The sequence below is a fragment of the Phoxinus phoxinus genome (assembly GCF_949152265.1).
Source record: "Phoxinus phoxinus genome assembly, chromosome: 14".
Classification (NCBI taxonomy): domain Eukaryota; kingdom Metazoa; phylum Chordata; class Actinopteri; order Cypriniformes; family Leuciscidae; genus Phoxinus; species Phoxinus phoxinus.
Window position 1 is genome coordinate 9,373,092 of NC_136889.1, and position 18,898 is coordinate 9,391,989.

At 38.1% G+C, this 18,898-nt stretch overlaps 2 protein-coding genes across 6 annotated transcripts; one reads left to right on the forward strand and one right to left on the reverse strand.

Annotated features, from left to right (window-relative positions):
• Window positions 1-16: 16 nt before the first annotated feature.
• On the reverse strand, window positions 17-13,084 carry metap1 (methionyl aminopeptidase 1). 3 transcript variants are annotated; one of them, XM_079634918.1, is made up of 12 exons: window positions 12,827-13,084; window positions 10,494-10,707; window positions 8,669-8,720; window positions 8,426-8,535; window positions 8,249-8,309; window positions 4,890-4,981; window positions 3,711-3,794; window positions 2,942-3,080; window positions 2,324-2,455; window positions 1,977-2,120; window positions 1,780-1,845; window positions 17-1,245 (listed from the first exon to the last, which is right to left on the reverse strand). In XM_079634918.1, exons 2-12 carry the CDS (start codon window positions 10,674-10,676, stop codon window positions 1,079-1,081), a joined length of 1,230 nt encoding a protein of 409 aa, XP_079491044.1. In that variant the 5' UTR covers window positions 10,677-10,707; window positions 12,827-13,084; the 3' UTR covers window positions 17-1,078. The 3 variants fall into 3 exon arrangements, with proteins under 3 accessions (XP_079491044.1, XP_079491043.1, XP_079491042.1); XM_079634917.1 differs by lacking the exon at window positions 12,827-13,084 and adding an exon at window positions 10,858-10,953; XM_079634916.1 differs by lacking the exon at window positions 12,827-13,084 and adding an exon at window positions 6,152-6,175 and having other exon boundaries at window positions 10,494-10,625.
• On the forward strand, window positions 10,200-18,620 carry lrit3b (leucine-rich repeat, immunoglobulin-like and transmembrane domains 3b). 3 transcript variants are annotated; one of them, XM_079634901.1, is made up of 6 exons: window positions 10,200-10,976; window positions 11,817-11,988; window positions 12,634-13,088; window positions 13,615-13,920; window positions 14,740-14,802; window positions 15,691-18,620. In XM_079634901.1, exons 2-6 carry the CDS (start codon window positions 11,849-11,851, stop codon window positions 16,131-16,133), a joined length of 1,407 nt encoding a protein of 468 aa, XP_079491027.1. In that variant the 5' UTR covers window positions 10,200-10,976; window positions 11,817-11,848; the 3' UTR covers window positions 16,134-18,620. The 3 variants fall into 3 exon arrangements, with proteins under 3 accessions (XP_079491027.1, XP_079491026.1, XP_079491028.1); XM_079634900.1 differs by having other exon boundaries at window positions 10,372-10,976; window positions 11,860-11,988; window positions 15,691-16,415; XM_079634902.1 differs by having other exon boundaries at window positions 10,384-11,063.
• Window positions 18,621-18,898: the final 278 nt, after the last annotated feature.

The window sequence follows — 18,898 nt, forward strand, 5'->3', positions numbered from 1 at the left end:
GAATCTTGTACTCCAGTTCTGCATGGCAAGAAATTTAATTGTTTCACCAAAAGCAACAACAATTCAATACAGAGGAACTTCTTGAATTATCTTTTCACCTGCTTTCTTAAGTCATTGTTGAAATTGCATTCTGTTGCGTTTGCTTGAAGTTTGGCATTTGTTGTACATTAAAAAAACTAACAAGTCCAAATAAAGGAGAAAATATACTTTAATCCAGCTTGAATACTGAAACACTGTAATTGAATCCATGAGATGCATCAAACTGACAAAGAGGCCTGCAACTGTTTTTTTGACTTTCGCATTGCTCTTTAAGTGGCATTAAACAACCAAAGACAAACCAAAATGATCTTGTCATTGACTAAGGATGACTGCAGTGAGAGGACATTCAGAAAGGCCATCCTCTCCCCATCACAAAACAATTACACCATTGTACCTAACCTAATGTTTTCCTAGGTGACATTCTCACTCAAACTGGATTGATTTAATTGAACCTTATCAACGCTGGTAGAAGTTCATGAAAAACATTTGTACAATGTTCAATAACATTATGAGGCACTCTTTCAGCTGTAAAGAGTTTTTATATATCAATCTTGATTTGATAAGGTTTGGAGAGACTCCACAGGGTTTTATCACATACACTCGTTGCATCTCAAACCTCAACAATGGCTTACAAAACAGACTCGGTACACTGCAACGAGCCAAGGCATACAAACACACTGAAGCAGACTGAGACAGCAAACCTCACACAGCCGACACACTCTCATAAACACACAGGTGCGTACACGCAAAACCACTCACGCAGATACCTCTGCCTTGTAGACAGAGTGTGGTGGCACTGAAACCAGGCTAAAGGCCAGTGCCTTTAAATTTTCTCAGATCCAAGCTGATTAATGTGACTGCCAGGTGACGCATTCAAAAGTTACCAAATCTCCATCTCCTGCCCAAATCCACTGATACGGCCACTTGGCCAATCATCTCCTGCCCAACAGAGAACCACAATGTGATTGGCTGATTGGTGATATGGGGCAGAGCTGCTGTATCCTTCACTGCACAACAGGGCTGATATAACCCTACCATCCTACATTTGGGACAGGAAGTGAGCACGGCCATTATCCTCAAGGCGACGTGTGAGGATCTCACAGCCAGTCTCCGTCACAAGGAGCGTGTGCTCAAACTGGGCCGAGCGTTTGCCGTCACGAGTGACTGCAGTCCAACCATCTGGCCACGTCTCATCTTGCCAACCACCTGCACAGAGCAAAGACTCTTTACTAATCAATTGGTTATAATATTTAAATCACACTGAGTCTAATTGTTTTTAACAGTTAACAGTAGAAGGAAAGAAAAAGTTGTGCAGTTGATGGGTTCAGCAATTTGCTTGCATGATACACAAGAATATTGTAGGTATACAAAATGAAATAGTTTAAGTTATACCCAACTATTCAAAAGTTTTGTTTATACATTTTTTTTTTTTTAAAAAGTCCAATATGCTCACCAAGGCCGCATTTGAACAAAAAACATAAAAAAACAGTAATATTGTGAAATATTATTATAATTTAAAGTAACTTTTTAATATATTTTACAATGTAATTAATGTGATGACAAAGCTGAATTATCAACAACCATTGTATCACATTATCCTTCAGAAATCATTTTAATGTTCCGATTTGCTGATCAAGAAACATTTCTTATTACTATCAATGTTGTAAACAGTTACTCATTATTTTTGTGAAAACCATGATATTAACTTTGACAGCTTTACTTTTTAAACATTGTTCTTACCTTCGCAGATCATGGGCTCAATAGTAAACACGTGTCCAGGCTTCATCACTCCAACTGCTTTATTCTCTGTAGAAATACATAAAACAAGGACAGTACAAGCTTTATGAGTGTTTGCAATCTCTGCAGATTTCATCAGACCACAGTGTGCAATGTTTGTATCATTCAGACTGCGTCAAACTGGACGAGATGTTACTCACTGGCATAGTGCGGTACGTTTGGTGCCGTGTGGAATAGTTTGTGAATGCCGTGACCACAGTAGCTCCGTACCACAGAGAAACCATTGGCCTGGGCATGTTTCTGGATGATGTTCCCTAGCTCACGATACCGAATACCAGGCTTTACTAGACAAGACAGCAAAAAAACACCTCAGATCACAACACAGACATCCGGCTGTGCAAGTCTGCCCTCTAAAGGTCATAGTGTACATCACATCAGACAAACATACTGTACAACACATCACCTAGTCCAAATAAAATGTCTAATTCACATAGCATGAGGTCTGTTGAATTGTTTAGTGCTTGTTTGCAAGTAGTTTAATTCTCACCAGAGTCGATGGCTTGCATAAGGCATTCATAAGTGGTCTGAACCAATCTCTTGGCTCCCTCATCTACTTCACCCACAAAAAAAGTTTCATTCAGATCTCCATGGTAACCATTGTGGTAAACCGTTATATCAACTGCAGGGGAAAAAATAACATATGATTGGTCAAGTGAGCATGTAATATAAAGTGCAATTCAACTCAAGTCTGAATGTTTTTTCTGCATGTTACACAGAACTGCAGAAAACTACACACAGTGACAAAATGATTTGAATGCATAATGCAAAAATCATTTTGTGTCACTGTGTGTAGTTTTCTGTAGTTCTGTGTAAGATCATGATCATAAACTTAGCAGGAGGAAAACACATTAGTCTGGACACTATCAATGCATTTACAGAAAAGTGAAAATGTGAAAAAAAAAGAAAAAGTCACAGATCTATAATGCCTAGTAAATGTGTAGCTGACATCTGGACTAACTAAAATGTGTCATATATTTTACATTTAGAGGGAGTGTGTGTATATTCTTTTAAAACAGCATTCTAGGAGGGAAAAAATAAGATCTGTGAAATATTGCAAGTAAGAAGCATGTATATACTATATATACACATGTATGCTGATACATACTGTTCAGTATGTCCCCGTCTAGAAGGAGACGGCGGTCAGGTATCCCATGACAAATGACTTCATTGACCGAGGTGCAGCAGGACTTGGGAAAGTTGTAGTAGTTCAGAGGAGAGGGGTAGCAGTTCCTCGCTATACACGCCTTAACCAGTAAACATGGAGACACCCCATTAGCATTAACACAACACAAGACAGCCATATACAGACAGCACTACTCAAACCATAACAAAAGTAGAGTTTAAAAACTAAATCTATGTATTCATTAAGAATATTTTCAAATAATTGTCAAAATTATGCTTTTTTTTCTAGAAGGAAACTAGCAAAAAGTAGTCCAGCACGAACCATGACATTTAGAGCAGTGGTTCTCAGTCAGGGGTCCGGGGCCCACTAGGGGGCCTCAGCAAACTTCCAGAGGGACCCCAAAATGTCTTAAAATGATTTAAATTTAGTTATATTAACACCAATTATAGTTATATTATACTAAAAGTTAATCTAAATAAAAATGCTAAAAAACTAAAACAAATATGTGCAATACTAAACTTACATATTTTAGAGCTTATTCATTATTATTATTATAACAAAAGGACCAGGTGTACTTTTTGGAGTCAAAAAGGTAAAGAACCACTGCTTCAGAACAAATAAAGGAGACACATTTCCATATGAAGGCACCAGCAATTTCACATTTCCCCTTAGATAATGAGTATTTAAACTTTATGCATTGATCAGACTACTACTTTGTAATATTTAAAGAGAAAAGATTGTGAAGTTTTACCAAATGCACCGCATGGTCGATCTCCTCTGTTGTCATTCCAGGTTTCACCATCATGGCAGCAATGTCAAGTACTTCTCGAGCCAGCTGGAGGAGGAAACTGGCACGCGTAAGTTTCAGAACATCACCCCTACCTTGATTTCCTTGCAGTGGTTGCATTTTAACTTTGGTCATCATTACTTTTAACTTTTAAATCATTACATAATCTTGCACCAGTCTATCTTGCTGAGTTGTGCGTCCGCATAAATCATCGCAACCACTCAGATCGGGATATTTAAGAAGGTGATCGAGCATTTGCTATTGCTCGTCCAACACTCTGGAACAAGCTCCCAGTAGCCATCCGAACAGCACCTTTTCTTTTAAATCTATGCTAAAATCCTATTTATTTCAATATAATGTTAGTCTAAAATACAAGTCAAATAGGTCTATTATAAGGCTTTGTAAAAAAAATTTTATATTTAATTAATTTGTTTTTCTCTTATTCTATGTAAAGCACTTTGGTCAACTCATGGTTGTTTTTAAAGAAAGAAAGAGTCTTTATAGTCAACAATTCAAATCTCTTCTGCTCATTATAGACATGATAGGCCGACACTAGCCAATTTTTCAGCTGATTTGCATAAAATGTGTGAATTTATCTTGTTTTTCTGAGGTTCTCCTACACACAAATGACTAATTAAATAAAAAAAACGAAGGCAGAACAAACAGCAGCCGAGCAATTAGAAGTGAAATAGAGGCAGAAAAATGTCTCATCCCATGCATCCTAATTAAATCTATTACATTTGTTTATACATCAGTATTCCTGTTTTTATTTCGGTAACCTTCAAGCTGATTTGCTAAAACTGGTGCATTGCATTACATGACAGGCAATTGAAACATGAAAAAATAATTTGTACATCAGTTTATGGGACGCCACTCAGAATAAAGATTTGAACATAGGGCAATCTTTCTCGAATTGTATTTTAGATGTTACACACATTAACAATGTAATTCTATTCATTCAGGTACGACACAAAACTAAAGCTAGTTCATTAACTATACAGACTCCTGTTCTCTAATATTTGGTTGTTATTGTGTACTTTATCCCTGACTCTCACAACAACACCCAAAACTTCAACTGTAACATTTAACAGTGATTATTCTGCATGCAAAGTTATTATTTGTGGAGTTATAATGTTGATTTACCTTGCAGACAACTCTCATGCCCTCAATCTCTTCAGCGTCGAGGATCTTAATCTGAGACGTCCCTTTCATGGTCTGCTCTGACTCTGACATTCCTGAAAGACGTGAGGAATTGGTGAATTGGTGAGCAGTAAAATACAACGATACCCATCTACCCACAAAAGCATCTTACTATCACTCATATATGTTGACTATCTCTGCCTACTGACCTTCACCACAACAGAATCTCAACAGCACAGTCTCCAGTCAGCTAATGAAGACAACATAACCACTTCTTAGAGACAAACACACACACACACACACACACACACACACACACACACACACACACACACACACACACACACACACACACACACACACACGCTGATCTAGTGAGGTCTAGGACGTGACAGTTTGGCAATGATGTGATCACAGACAGTTCCTGCTGGGGCTGGGCGGTATGACTATATAACGTGTGGCGGTAGAGATAGAGATTTAGTATAGCGACAAAGACACTCTATAGGGCTTTTCACACTGCACTTAATCCCAGGTTATTGCTTTTCTAATCACTTTTTTTAACCCCGGGTAGAGAAACGTTTCACAAAACGTTTATAAGTGGGGTTAGCGTTGCGTTTTACCCGGGCTTATTAAACCCTGCTCTGGAGCATTGCTGTGCCAAACGTGTACATAATGCTAGAATGTTACGGCTAGATGCTGCTTAGCAACAAACAGCCAATCGCATGCCTCATTTTCACATGCTTTGGACAGTCACAGAAACACTAGCATAGTATAAACAGTATGTTTCAGCATTTGGGAGAAAAAATGTAAAATGTGTCAATTAGATTGAAGAGAGCATTTCATTCTCACCTTTACAGTGAAACGAATGATTGTATCGTCGGCAATGTATTATATGAGGATCCGAAATGCTAGAGCCTTTATATAAACAGTAAAAAGCCCTTATGTAGTAGTAATGCAAAAAAGAGATAGCAGGATGTGTCTAAAAAAAAAAGTATTAACGCAAACAAGTTTAGATGTACCATATTTCATTGAATTCTCAGCAAAAGCAATACAACGTTTGGTCATATCGCCCACCTCTAGTCCCAGCTGAGTGACGATATCAGCCATGCAGAAACAAACAGAGCCATGCTACTACACAGACACACTCTCGCTCACAAAAATACACTCACACACACCCACTGCGGAGCCAACCGCTCCCTGTAATACTATTAAAACAAGAGGACAGCACTGGCTAGACACACATGGGAAGCGGCGGGGCTTCGTACCTGCCAACAACCCAACCTCTGCAGCTGCAGAGAGCAAGAGAAGAGCTTCAGACACACACTGTAGCAGCCCACCCCCAAACACACACATACACGGAAATAAATGGTAACGTGTATAGAGTGACTTCAGGACCATCACACACGCTCTCACAAAGAAGTGCAATTGAATGAAGTACTGTTAAAAATGTGCACACATTCCTGACCTAACCAGGAGATGCTTTTGAAGACATTCAGGCTTTTTCAATACATCACTATTCTGCTGTTTGAAAGCCGGGGGCAGGAGACTCAAGGATGAGCAAATAACAGAGGAATGAGAGGCTGTAACTATAGGAGCCTAATACCAACTAATCACCAACATAATGGTTACTTACGGGAAGACTCTGCAGCATCCGTTAATGCGGGACAAATGAGCATTTATTCACAATACACAGTGATTCATGAGAGATGCATCTAGACTAGGAGAAAAATCATGATTCGTTCATAAAGACGTGTACCATCTATCATTGTTTGAAAAATAATTTCATCATGAACATCACTTACAGGGACCCCAAAAAGTATTTGGACACTTAAGTCACACTTAAAGGTGCATTGCGTAATATTTAGGAGGATCTGTTGACAGAAATACAATATCATATACATAACGGTTTTCAGTGGTGTATAATGACCTTACATAATGAACCGTTATTTTTTCGAATGAGCCATTACTATGTACATACGCCGTGGATACCCTTACATTGAAATAGCCATTTTGCGCTGATATGTTTCTACAATAGCCCTAAACGGACAAAACTACTACATAGCGTGTTTCGTCACTATGTTGTTCTTCGTGCAAAGAAACTAGCTAAAGTCAGCAAATAAAACACTGACACAATGATGAACAAGTAACAATTATTCGCATTAACATATCGGTTTACTGAATAATTAAGTAAACAATTTCTTAATTTATCTTTGTAAAGAAACCTCATTGCTTAACTGGCTACTCTGCGACGACGACATCTTTTCCTGTCGGCCACCGTAACTTCTGTTGGCTGCAATTCGCAACCTCACCACTAGATGCCGCTAAAAATTACACACTGCACCTTTAAACACATCTGAGTTTCATTGCATAGAATAAAAATATCAGAGTGGAATCTGCAAATAAATAAAAACACACCTTTTCAAAGAACTTCATGTAGCATAGCAACTAGAAGATTAGTGATAATCTATCATTTTTAAAAACCCACTACCGTTTAAAAGTTTGGGGTCTGTAAGATTATTTTTCTTTTTTAAGAAATTAACATTTCCTTAGAAAGAAAGAATTAAATTAATAAAAGTAACAGCAATTTAAAATGTAACAAAATATTTTTTTATCTCAAATAAATGCTGTTCTTTTTAACTTTCTGTCCAACAAAGAATCCTGAAAAACATGCATTAGTATTCAACATTGATTTGAACAAATGTTTCTTGAGCAACAAATCAGCATATTAGAATGATTTCTGAAGGATCATGACACCGAAGACTGGAGTAATGCTGAAAACTCAGCTTTGCATCACAGGAATAAATTACATTTTAAATGATATGAAAATAGAAAACATTCAAATAGAAAAAAAGTTAAGATTTCACAATATAACTTTTTTTAACTATGCATTTGGCCTCATTTTCTCATTTCCTAATCCTAACCGAATTAATTAAACTCCAAATCCTAATAATTCAGATGGTACACCAATGAAATATCAAACAAAAAACAGAGTTAGTTTTCAGTAAACAGAGGTTACTCTTGCACATCTACAGTAGATGTGTATATACAATAAACAGAGGTTTAATGTGGTCAGAAGAGGTGCACTATTGTAGCAAACACTTTAAAAATCAAACAGCACTTCTGCAGATGAGATGGAGAGTGAGACCATTAGTTTGAAAGCTTGTATATCAGTGGTCCATTGCAAGGGTCAAAAGTTGAAACTTCATAAAGGCGTATCAAACAGGGCAGACGGTTGGAATAGTGCAATGACTCAAATAAAGGGCAAGAAAGCTAATCTAGGTTAGAGAAGTGAATTTGAGTGTTGTGGAGCATAATTTACTAAATGAGGTCAAATGTATGTGTGAAGGGTTTTGCAATCTTACCCAAAGGATGATCTGCATAGTCTGGTCTCTGGATGTTGCTAGGAACAAGCCGCATGGGTGTCTGAAAACAACCAAAAACAATTGAAAACCCCCAAAAGAGAGCCGTAGCATGCAGTGGAAAAGCGCCATATGATGATGTCTGTGCTCATGTCCATCTCTAGTGTGCTGCGTCCTTACCAGTGGATAGTGGGGTCGCAGTTTACCAGTGTATCTGTACCCAGTCCACGGGTCTGTGTTGATTTCTTTCTCCACACAGTTATTTCCCTCATCATTTACTTTGTCCTCCTCTACAAATAAAAAACACCAGATATTAATGATAGCATTATGCAAGACATGATTTGTATGGACAACGGAGAATACAAAATGCAAATGCAGAATTGAACATCACTCATCAACAGCGAGTGAATAAAACACACATACTTGCTTTTTTGTGGAGCAGTTTGTGGGTGGCCCAGCTGCCTTTGAAACATTCCTGAAAAAATACAAGAACTTTATTAGAAAATATTACTCAAACAATTTCACTTCTTAAAGCCCCTCAAAAATGACGTTTCTGTTAACGCTGATGTATTTGCTAGTGTAAAAATTACACTACCATTTTAAAGTAGTTTAGGTTTAGTAAGTACTTTCTTTATATAGAACAAATTTGTTTTATTATATATATATATATATATATATATATATATATATATATATAAAGTGACAGTGATGACATTTATGTTACAAATATATATATATATATTTTTTTTTTTACTTTCTATTCATCAAAGAATCATGAAAAATTATATCACGGTTTTCACAAAAATATTAAGCAACAAATTGGTTTTCAACATCAATAATAAGACATTTCTTGAGCACCAAATCAGTACGAATTTCTGAAGAATCATGTGACAATGAAGACGAGTATACATACTATAAGAATACGTTACAGTCATTTTCTTATGAATGACTGTACAGAATATGTTGCAGTCATTAGATGCTAGGACATATAATATTAGAAAAGTTAATTTCAAATGTAATATTTTGCAACATTACTATATTTTTGATTAACTAAATGCAGCCTTGGTGAGCATAAGAGACCTCTTTCAAAAAAAAGTTTTTTAAATCTTACCTTACCCCAAATTTTTTGAATGGTAGTGTCTATTACAGCGTTTAAAATGTAACATTCTCTTCCAGTAAATGGATCAAATATTATGATTATGAGCAATGATCTTGCAATGAATATAACCAAAATATCCAAATTATTGTCCAAAAATGATGCTTGCAATAAATAGCAAATCACAATATGTCTAATGTAATGTATGTATAGCGTACACATGTCTAGCTTCCTTTTTGAATAGGAAGTACATAAACACAGAAAACTGCATTTATCATGTAATTTCATGGGTCTTTAATCAAATCAAAAGAAAAAAAACATGAAGCAAAAAAAAAAATTATAATAATGTTACTGAACTATAACATTGCGTACAGCTACTAATATACTAGTTACAGGCGAGTTGAATAATGTACTTTAGCAAAATTAGAAAGAAAAGCTGATGAAAATAATCCTATATATGACAGAGCTCTGCACTTCTCCCTATTTAAGTATTACAGTGAGAGCTCATTACACGAAATTAAAATTCTGTCATCACGCCCCCTTATGTGCTAGTGTACAAAGATATGTCAAAATGTAATAAGCTGTGTACTTGTACAGCATTTTTTGAGCATAGGCTTTTTGCCTTAAAACCCAGTGAGCTGCCAACCTAGACAGCATTTTGACCATGTTGCAGCTCACTAGGATTTGAGACATAGGAGTGCCCACTGCCCAGCAAAGCAAATCATACGAGAGTCAGGGTTAAATCTACACTCCCTTATAGGTTGCACAGATTTATGCATCATGTTGTCATTTAACTTTAGAGATTTATAAATACAGGGTTGGTGTATTGATTTAGCAACTGAGCAGCAAGCGGGCCACGCTGAGCTGAAGTCATTTAAAGCACGTTGAGCAGAGAAACAGCTCGCTAATTTACATTTTCACTCCGTGTAAGGGTTTAACATCTCAGACTAATGTCATCCTGAAAATCACCATGCACACAACTTTAATGCAAACGCCAAAGCTCAAAGCAAGGGTTAAAGTGGCTGTTTGTGATGTACAGTGAGACAGCTAGCTAGCTAATGCTGAGCTCAGTCCCGTAGGCCGGCAGCGTGACATGCGCTACAAAACCCGAGAGCTTCGCTTGTTTCTTAAAACAAAGTGTCAGAGCTTCACCTGAGAGCAAAAGTATGAGCCTTGAATTCCGAGTTTGATGCAGGTGGGACACTGGAGCTTAGCTTCGCTGCAGCAGCCTTCCGTCTCGCACTCCCGTGTCTCCACCGCCGCCATGCTTCTGCTGCTGTCGGTCAGAGAGAGGGAGAGAGAGAGAGCTGCTGCTGTCTCTGCCGCTGCAGTCATCTGAGATCAGAGGGAGGGACTCCAACACCACCTTGTGCATCATTGCAAAATTGTGTCTTTATTTATTTCACCTTATTGCAGCCACAATTATTGACCACACATCATTGTCAAGTTAGTTCGAATATTTCTTCTCCAACAACTAAAATAGTTTCACAAGAAGCAAAAGCATCACAGGCCTCACCAAGCAACGCAGACCGAATACCGGACTGGAGTTCAGTGTATGAGTGGAGCGGAGCAACAGAGACCTACCCAGCTCCGCTCAAAACGTTCTGTAATCACGCCTCCGCAGCTCCACTACAGGTTTATCTATTTCCCATTCCTCTCTTGAATGACAAGAGAAACCCAGCTCTGAGCTGTTCTGTAAAGAATTGTGTTCTTTTTTTGTGTGTAAGTGCTTGTTTTGTGTTAGGCAAGGCATTGGGTATTTAGAAGCCATCACAAATCCCTCTCCTTTAATACACTTGTCCATGTGTTCTCTATAGGTGGACCATTGGAATTTTGAAATATGCCAATGTTCAGTGACAACAAAGCCTCACCCCTTATTTAGGTGTGTTCGACTTGAAGCGGCGCTGTGCAGACAGACATCAAAGTACGTGTGAGCGATTCGAAAGCATACAGAGCCATCTAGGCTCTAATCACTCTCGCTGTACTATTATGTCATACACTGATCGGTCTGCGCAGCACTGCTTCAAGTAGAACACTTGTTTTCTAAAATCCTGTGACTTGGCGAGTTTGAAACAAGCTCCGAACCAATGATCCGAAACAAAAATTGGCAAATGTTTTGAGGATTTATGAACTTTTATTTTCAAAAGTGGCCATCACAGCTACAGGCCAAATTATTACATTCGTGAGAAAAAATTCAAGATGGAACAGTAATTGCTTAGCAATACTAAAGGAATTTTGTGTAGGCTATATCCAATTTGCTAGCAAACATTATATCAGTCACCCTGCACTATATCGGCATTAGCCTATATATTGTCCATTAGAAAACACATTATTTAAATGTAATTGAATGCATCTTCCATTTTATTTATTATTATTGTAAAGCATGTTTCTCTTTACTTCACTGACTATATAGGTGTTGATCTGCCCCAGAGTAATCTGAACTAATCCTTTTAGACTTTTCTTAATCTACGACAGTGTTTGGGAATGCCACACTCCTGAGATCCTTTATGTGTCTCAGAGCAATGCATCCAGTTCTATATGCAGACCTCACTCTGTGCTTGGCGTTGGTGGTCTGTGCGCAGAGTCCATCATGCCCGTCTCTGTGCACCTGTGTGCTCCATGATCGCAGCAACTCAAAAGGACTCAGGTACAGTCAAATAGTTTTTTCTGTAATCTTTTTGCCTGGTCAAGTCTTTGATCCTGAATTCGTCCATCCACACGCTCTCTCCTTCACTCTGTTGTTGTCTTGTTACAGGTTTCTCGCAATGTGCCAGTAATGTAAGGGAGACAGGTGTATTCATAATTGTAGAGGGAATATGTGTAGTAGGCTATACACTGTCAGAAAAAATATACGTAGAAAAACAGATAATGTCTTGACAGAAAATTACTAGTACATTTCCTGTTAAGTTTTAAGACTTCACACTAAAACAGAGCAAAATGCACAATACTATAAACACCAAACATTTTTTACAGACTTTATAAATAAAGGCCAATTAATCTTATCTTATCAATTTAACTTATATTGCGATATGATAAATTGGCCTGGCTAATGCTGTAACCTGTAGCAATTTAAAATGCAAATTTTTAGTGTTGGTGTGCTGAGTATGAACAGGTTGTTGCTGCAGCCCCCACAACAAAGGATATTCAGATTTTAATATCCTTGTGGGGACATTTCATCCCCACAACATAGGAAATATTTTTACCACACACACATAGGCCGATATACATATAATAACTGTAATGTATATTTATATCTATATCTATTTATATATTATGTTTTGTGTTTTTCTAGAACTGTGCTCTGTAAGAACCCAGCCTTGACTGCCATTCCAATTGATTTGCCATGTGACACTGTCAAATTCCGCCTAGAGCGCACCTCTGTTTCCAGGATCTTTAGAGGCGCTTTCTCTGCCATGCCAGAACTGCTTTATTTGTGGCTTACATACAACTCCATTACCGTTCTACATCCAAGGAGTTTTACAAACCTGTCTTCCCTTCATGAGTTACGATTGGACGGGAACCTTTTGTCCACCTTCCCCTGGGAGGGACTCAGAGATGTGCCCCGCCTCCGAACACTTGGACTTCATAATAACCGCCTGGCACGAATCCCACCCCTGGCTGCGCGTTACCTTGGCAATGTGACTTATCTGGACCTCTCAAGCAACAGGCTAAGCACCCTGCCCAATGATCTGACTGCTCTCTGGCCGCTCAGTGACGCCACTCAAAGCCAGCGCTCAGTGGTTCTAGGTGAAACATAAAGAGGAGACACCACACTAGATCATTCGTTAATCTGTAGGGTCATAACTAAAATGAAGACCCTAAAGATAAATTAATCTGTAGGGTCATAACTAAAAATGAAAATGCCATTGTACATTACTGATAATAACTAAATCTACATCAGTGATCTGCATATGGTACTAGGACAATAAAGGGTACCAGTTTCAAGTTTGTCTACTACTGTACAGTGAGCCAAAATAACTGTTCCACACACACATCGACACCGCCAAAGTCAGTGAAACCACATTAAGTCATGAATGTCTTATGTCAATGAAATATTTACCCAACCTGAGTGGTGTAGCCTACACAGACACATATGTGATATCTAAGTGCGATCTGAGAGTTTTCAGCCTTTTGGTGGCTCACGGCGTTCCTCCAGTGGAAACCAAAGCCCTTTCAGGAGAGAACAGTTTATGTAATCAGTGCATACCTATGAAGATTAAATGTGTCATCACGTTCACGTCACCCACTCTCACCCATTTCATTCCTCTCACAGGTCTTCAGGACAACCCCTGGGTGTGTGACTGTAGGCTTTCCACCTTGCTTGACATTAGTAAAGCCCCGGAATCCTCTCTGGTCCTGTTGGATCGGTTCCTGACCTGTAGTGAACCGCCAGATCTCGCTGGAGTTCCCTTTCAGAGTGTGGAGCTCACTCGCTGCCGCAGGCCCTACGCGGTGACCTCTGCCACAAAGATCACAGCTTTACTGGGTAGCAATGTTCTACTTCGCTGTGATGCAACAGGACACCCGACTCCAACAATTATGTGGATAAAATCGGCCAGACCCAACCTTTATAACCAAGGTATCTTCTTGTGCACTAATCATGTGCTATATTTTCTATATACACACGTGTTGTTATTGTTGACTAACAATAAAACTTTTATAATTGTTTTATGTTTATTGAAATAAAGCTGAGTAACTAAAATCTAAATAGTAGATTAATGAACAAAAATGAGAAATGTTTCCATTAAGTTAAGCTAATTAGAAATATAAAAAACTAATAAAAATGACAAAAGTAAAAAAAAAAAAAAGTTAATCTGAAATACTATTAAGTAATAGTATATAAATAAATAATACTAAAATAACAGTTGTGTCTCTTTCTCCAGTATAGCTTATGTTTTTTCTTGTTAAATTTGTACTTTTATAAATTAATTTTAAGGTTTAGAATTAAACAATATAAAACAGAAAAGTTAGGACTTAAAATGAACAAATTGTGAAAATAAAATCATAATTTTTCAGTTGAACTTTTTACTTAGATTGTTATGCTGATTAAATATGAATCTAATGGAACATTTGGTAACACATTACAGTAAGGTTTGATTAGTTAACATGAAATAACAATGACTAATGCTTCTACAGCATTTATTAATCTTAGTTAACCTCAGCATTTACTAATACGTCAGATCAAAAGTTGTATCTGTTAACATGAACCTTTTTAAATAAAAGGAACTTTTAAGGTTAAAAGATGCTGTAAAATATGTTGCTAGTTCATGTTAGTTAATACATTACCTTATGTTAACAAATGAGACCTTATTGTAAAAAAATGTATGTTAAATTAGTGAATTACTGTAATTAAGTTGGTGATCTCAGAGTTTTGAACTATATTCTCCTTTATTTTAAGCTTGTTGTAAGCAGATGCAAAGCAGCATTGACTTCGAAAGATTGCCCAGAAAACTTTCTGGCTGTAAGTTACCTTTAGAACTTTGTCACACTTAATGGTGCAGTAAGCGATTTCTGAGAAACGCTGTTGAAAGCGGATCAGACCGAGCGCCGCAACACACTTGTCAATCAGCAGTTGTCAGATGGGACAGGAGAGAGAGTGAGCAAGTGGGAGATTTGAAGAAAGACTGTAAAGGAGATGGCTGAGAGACATTAAAAAAGAGGTCAGAGGAATATCACTGGAAAAAGAAGGGTTATGATCAGGCAAGAGCTTTTGGATCCGCATTAATATTAGAAAAGCTTTCTAGCGCTGGAGAGACCTAACCGGGAAGGCCTGAAAACGGATGCCGAGGTTGCGTTGTTTCTGCTCCATACCGAGTAACTGGTTTTGCTATGTTTCTCAGAACCAAGATATGCTGTTGTTGTTATGTTATATTTATGGTAACAGGACAGTTGCTGCTGGTGACTATAACAAACTCTTGCTTCTATACATAAGCCTACTTTTGTGTACTATAATGTCCATTTTTTGTTCTTCCTTGACTTTTGTTCGCCCTCTTCGATTTTGCTTCTCTTCTGCTATGATAAAGAGACAGACATCCACTTTTGCATTGCATGTTAGTGCATTTTGGGGGCAGAGCAATGAAGAGAGTTGTGTGTTTGTTTGGGTTGATTTCAAATATCAACAGTGAGTCTCAGAAATTTGCTTACTGGACCTTTAAAATGATTAACTGTTTATGTGCACTTGGTTTTTAAACATTCATGTTTAAATATTTCCCTTCAAAGCACTGGTGCAAATGTTTTACCAATTTATCATCTAGTAAACTGTCATGTAGCCTATGTGAGTGTTATCTTAATTCACTTGATTTAATATCTGATTACATGATCACTTCACTTTTATACCCGTTACCTGCAGATGTACACGAGTCTCCACGTGTGGGAATCCGTTGGTCGGCGGTCAGTCTTAATGGAATATCCTATAGAGATGCAGGGGAGTACCGATGCAGAGCACAAAACTTGGCAGGGATATCAGAGGCCATTGTCAGTCTGAATGTGGTCGGGATAATGGCGGAATATGCAAACTCCAAAAACTCTGGTCAACAGCAAACCGTTGCAAAATCAGACTATTCACAGAGGAAACCCAAACAGAAATCCAAGGTGATACCTTCTTTGTTACCTCGAAACATGACTGGAAGGCCCTCCCTTCCAAAGAGAGTCATAAAAATCCCTAAAGCCAGCAGAGACAAAATGAAAAGGGACAGGACACAGAACCTGCCACAGAAACACTTTTTGACTGCTTCTGAAAATCCACTTCACAAAAGACAAACACCTCATGTCTCCATGTCAATTCTCACCTGACACATTTAAATGTAATTTCAGGAAGTTTCAGTTTTCATATGAATGAGCATAACCATGTATATTTCAATGGAAGGTTACTTTTTTATGTATTACACAGCCATGACCACCAGATGGCAGCTCTAGACTAAAGACACTTTACAACAAAAGCAGATTTGGTGATCAAAAAATTTACACTTAAAAATGAATTTAAATTGTACTTTTAAAAAGCATGTTAATATAATGTTCCCTCACATAAACCTCTTATCAGTAACCCAATAAAAGTCACATTCTTTTCAAGAATCGATCTGGTGAATAATCAATGAACTACATCAAGTATTGATACAATGAAGTATACAGACAATGAAGGCTATATAAAATACCTCTTCTGTAATCTATGGCTCGATAGATCTAAGCACTTAACTTAGTAGTCAATTAAAAAGTTGTGCCAGTATCTGTGTGCAACAGATACTGATGTACAGATGTGAAAGGGTTCAGTGAAAATTTAGCTGACCTCATTTCTTCTGAAATGACCTTTATATTGGGTCGGATAAAAAGTGATGAAATTCTGTGAGGTTATTCATCTTATTATCTGTAAAAGCTTCCTGTCATTCTCAGATCATTGATACTCCCAGATAAAGATGTCACAGCATTGTTTCTACTCGTTTTATATTATATTTCACAGACTGATAATAACAAATGATTTATGATTATATGATTATGATACGTTGATGTACAGTCTTTCATAGCATTGCCCTCCTATAAATGTACAATATATGGTTTAATCAGATATACCTATATACCTATACATTATATTTATGGTGAGAAAGTTTGTGGGTTTTTATAAGAGTTTTATCTGAGCAGTCACTGCACTACAAGTCTACAATGCAAAGATTGCAATACAGTAGTTCGTTTTTATGATGGTTTTATAGAAACTCACACTAAATAGTTCCATCTGGCTTATATTACCAAAGCATAATTATTCAAATAATCCCTTTTTGAATGTTACAATGAAGTGGATCCAATGAAGACATTTACTCCTGAAAACGCAAAAGATTTTCATCTTTTGAAAATGGGTTTCAAAGTGCAAGTGTTTGAAAACGATACCGTTATTGTCTCTGTGAAAACTACAAAAACACAAATTTGTGAAAACAGTGAGGTCTCCTTGTTTGCCGTTACCACGCCGCTTTGTTTAATCCTTGCCTAGTGTTTATTTGCTTGATTGTGTTCACCTAATCCTCATGAGTGGTTCCCTTTTTATATTGTGCTCCTTTCTCATGTCATTGTGGGTTTGTTGTGTGTCTTGTGGTGGTGTGTTCCTGTTTGCTTGCCTGTGTCTGCAGTTAATAATTGCTATAGGCCAGAGCTGTGTGTGTAACGCTAGCGGCTGTTGGTGTTGGGAGAAACAAAGCTTTTCAAAGCTACGAATCAATTGAGGAAATTGCCCCGCAAAATTATTCATGGTTTCGAAGCGAAACACCACACGCTGGTGACCCCTGCTGGTCAGAACAGTGTAAATGCAACAACAACTCAGGCCAAACATGCATAAAAACACCTTCGAAGTTTCATGATGCAGTGTTTCAAAACAACCCATCTCTAGCAGCTGTGGTCTTTAGCTTTCTTGTTAGCATGCGCGCCTCCCACGCTTGGAACGGGTCATGGACCCATTACATTTGGTGCTGTGACCTGGATTGGAGTGAAGTTTAGGGGGGAGAGTGTAACAGGCATAGGCCAAGAGCTATGTAAACCTCACTCCCCTGGCCTCAAGAGGTTGGCTGTTGTCTTTAGCGTCCTTGTTAGACCGCCTACTTCCCACGCTGAAGACTCCAGTTCGAATCCCGCTTGGAGCTGGTCGAGTAGGACTGTTACACTTGCCCTTGCTCCAGTGGTGTATTTGATCTTGTTTCTGGTTTATCCTTGTTGGTATTTCTCCCCTCTAGTCTTGTTCTAGTTAGTAATTGCCCTTGTGATCCCAGTCTTGTTTTTTCTCTTATGATTTGTTTTCTACTCAAGATTTTCATCTTCATCTTCCCATGTAAATTTCAATCATTTATTTCGAGTTTTCTTTTGTTTCATAGCTGTTTTGCATCAGGTTTTATTTAGCCTCTTGTTACATTTATTATTTTGTCTTGTCTTGTTCATTGTGAGTCTTGTGTGCGTTCCTGACCTGCCCTGTATCCTGAGATTTCCTGGCCATTGACTCTCACTGTCTGGCAGCAAGACTGGTGCAGCTGTCTGGTTCTCAAGGGTCAAGCCTCTTCTGTGAGTCTCTGTCTGTCAGCAAGACTGATGCTACATCTGAGAGATCACCAAGCCTCTGGTTCCTTGTGTTCCTGCCTGGTCTTTCTCACCATCATCCCACCTGGTGCAGCCTCTTCCTCCACAGTCCTCAAGCCCACTGTCACCCAGGACGGGTCCCAGTGGTCATCCTCCCTGCCTGCCATCGTGTCATCTCTCTCACTCTCCTAGTTGTGCCCGGTCTATAATCTTGTCAATAAAACATCACTGCTCATTCTGCGTCTGGGTCCTCTCTCCTGCAGATCCGTGACAGCACATATTATGTGTTCAGTCTAGGCGCTTAGTTTTTGTATGTAAATTTGAATATATTGTTGGACAGCAAGCCTTATTTATTGGCCCTTCATTGTTAAAAGTTTCAGCTCAAACACTTTCCTTGCCATATGTGTATAAATGTTCACCTGAGATCCAAATATGTAGCCTATATATAATCAAGTGTGTTCAAATATGAATAAATAAAACTACATTCAGGAAGAAAACATGCATGTGATCTA

Bases quoted from the DNA above. Each gene is read 5' to 3' on its own strand.
- metap1 (XM_079634918.1), bottom strand. From the start codon at position 10,676: ATGACTGCAGCGGCAGAGACAGCAGCAGCTCTCTCTCTCTCCCTCTCT. The intron at 8,310-8,425 runs GTAAGGACGCAG...GGTTGTTTTCAG, and splicing joins TGCGACCCCACTATCCACTG to ACACCCATGCGGCTTGTTCC. The intron at 3,795-4,889 runs GTAAATCAACAT...TTCCTCCTCCAG, and splicing joins GCATGAGAGTTGTCTGCAAG to CTGGCTCGAGAAGTACTTGA.
- lrit3b (XM_079634900.1), top strand. From the start codon at position 10,897: ATGAGTGGAGCGGAGCAACAGAGACCTACCCAGCTCCGCTCAAAACGT. The intron at 10,977-11,859 runs GTTTATCTATTT...TATGTGTCTCAG, and splicing joins CCTCCGCAGCTCCACTACAG to AGCAATGCATCCAGTTCTAT. The intron at 13,921-14,739 runs GTATCTTCTTGT...CTTTATTTTAAG, and splicing joins ACCCAACCTTTATAACCAAG to CTTGTTGTAAGCAGATGCAA.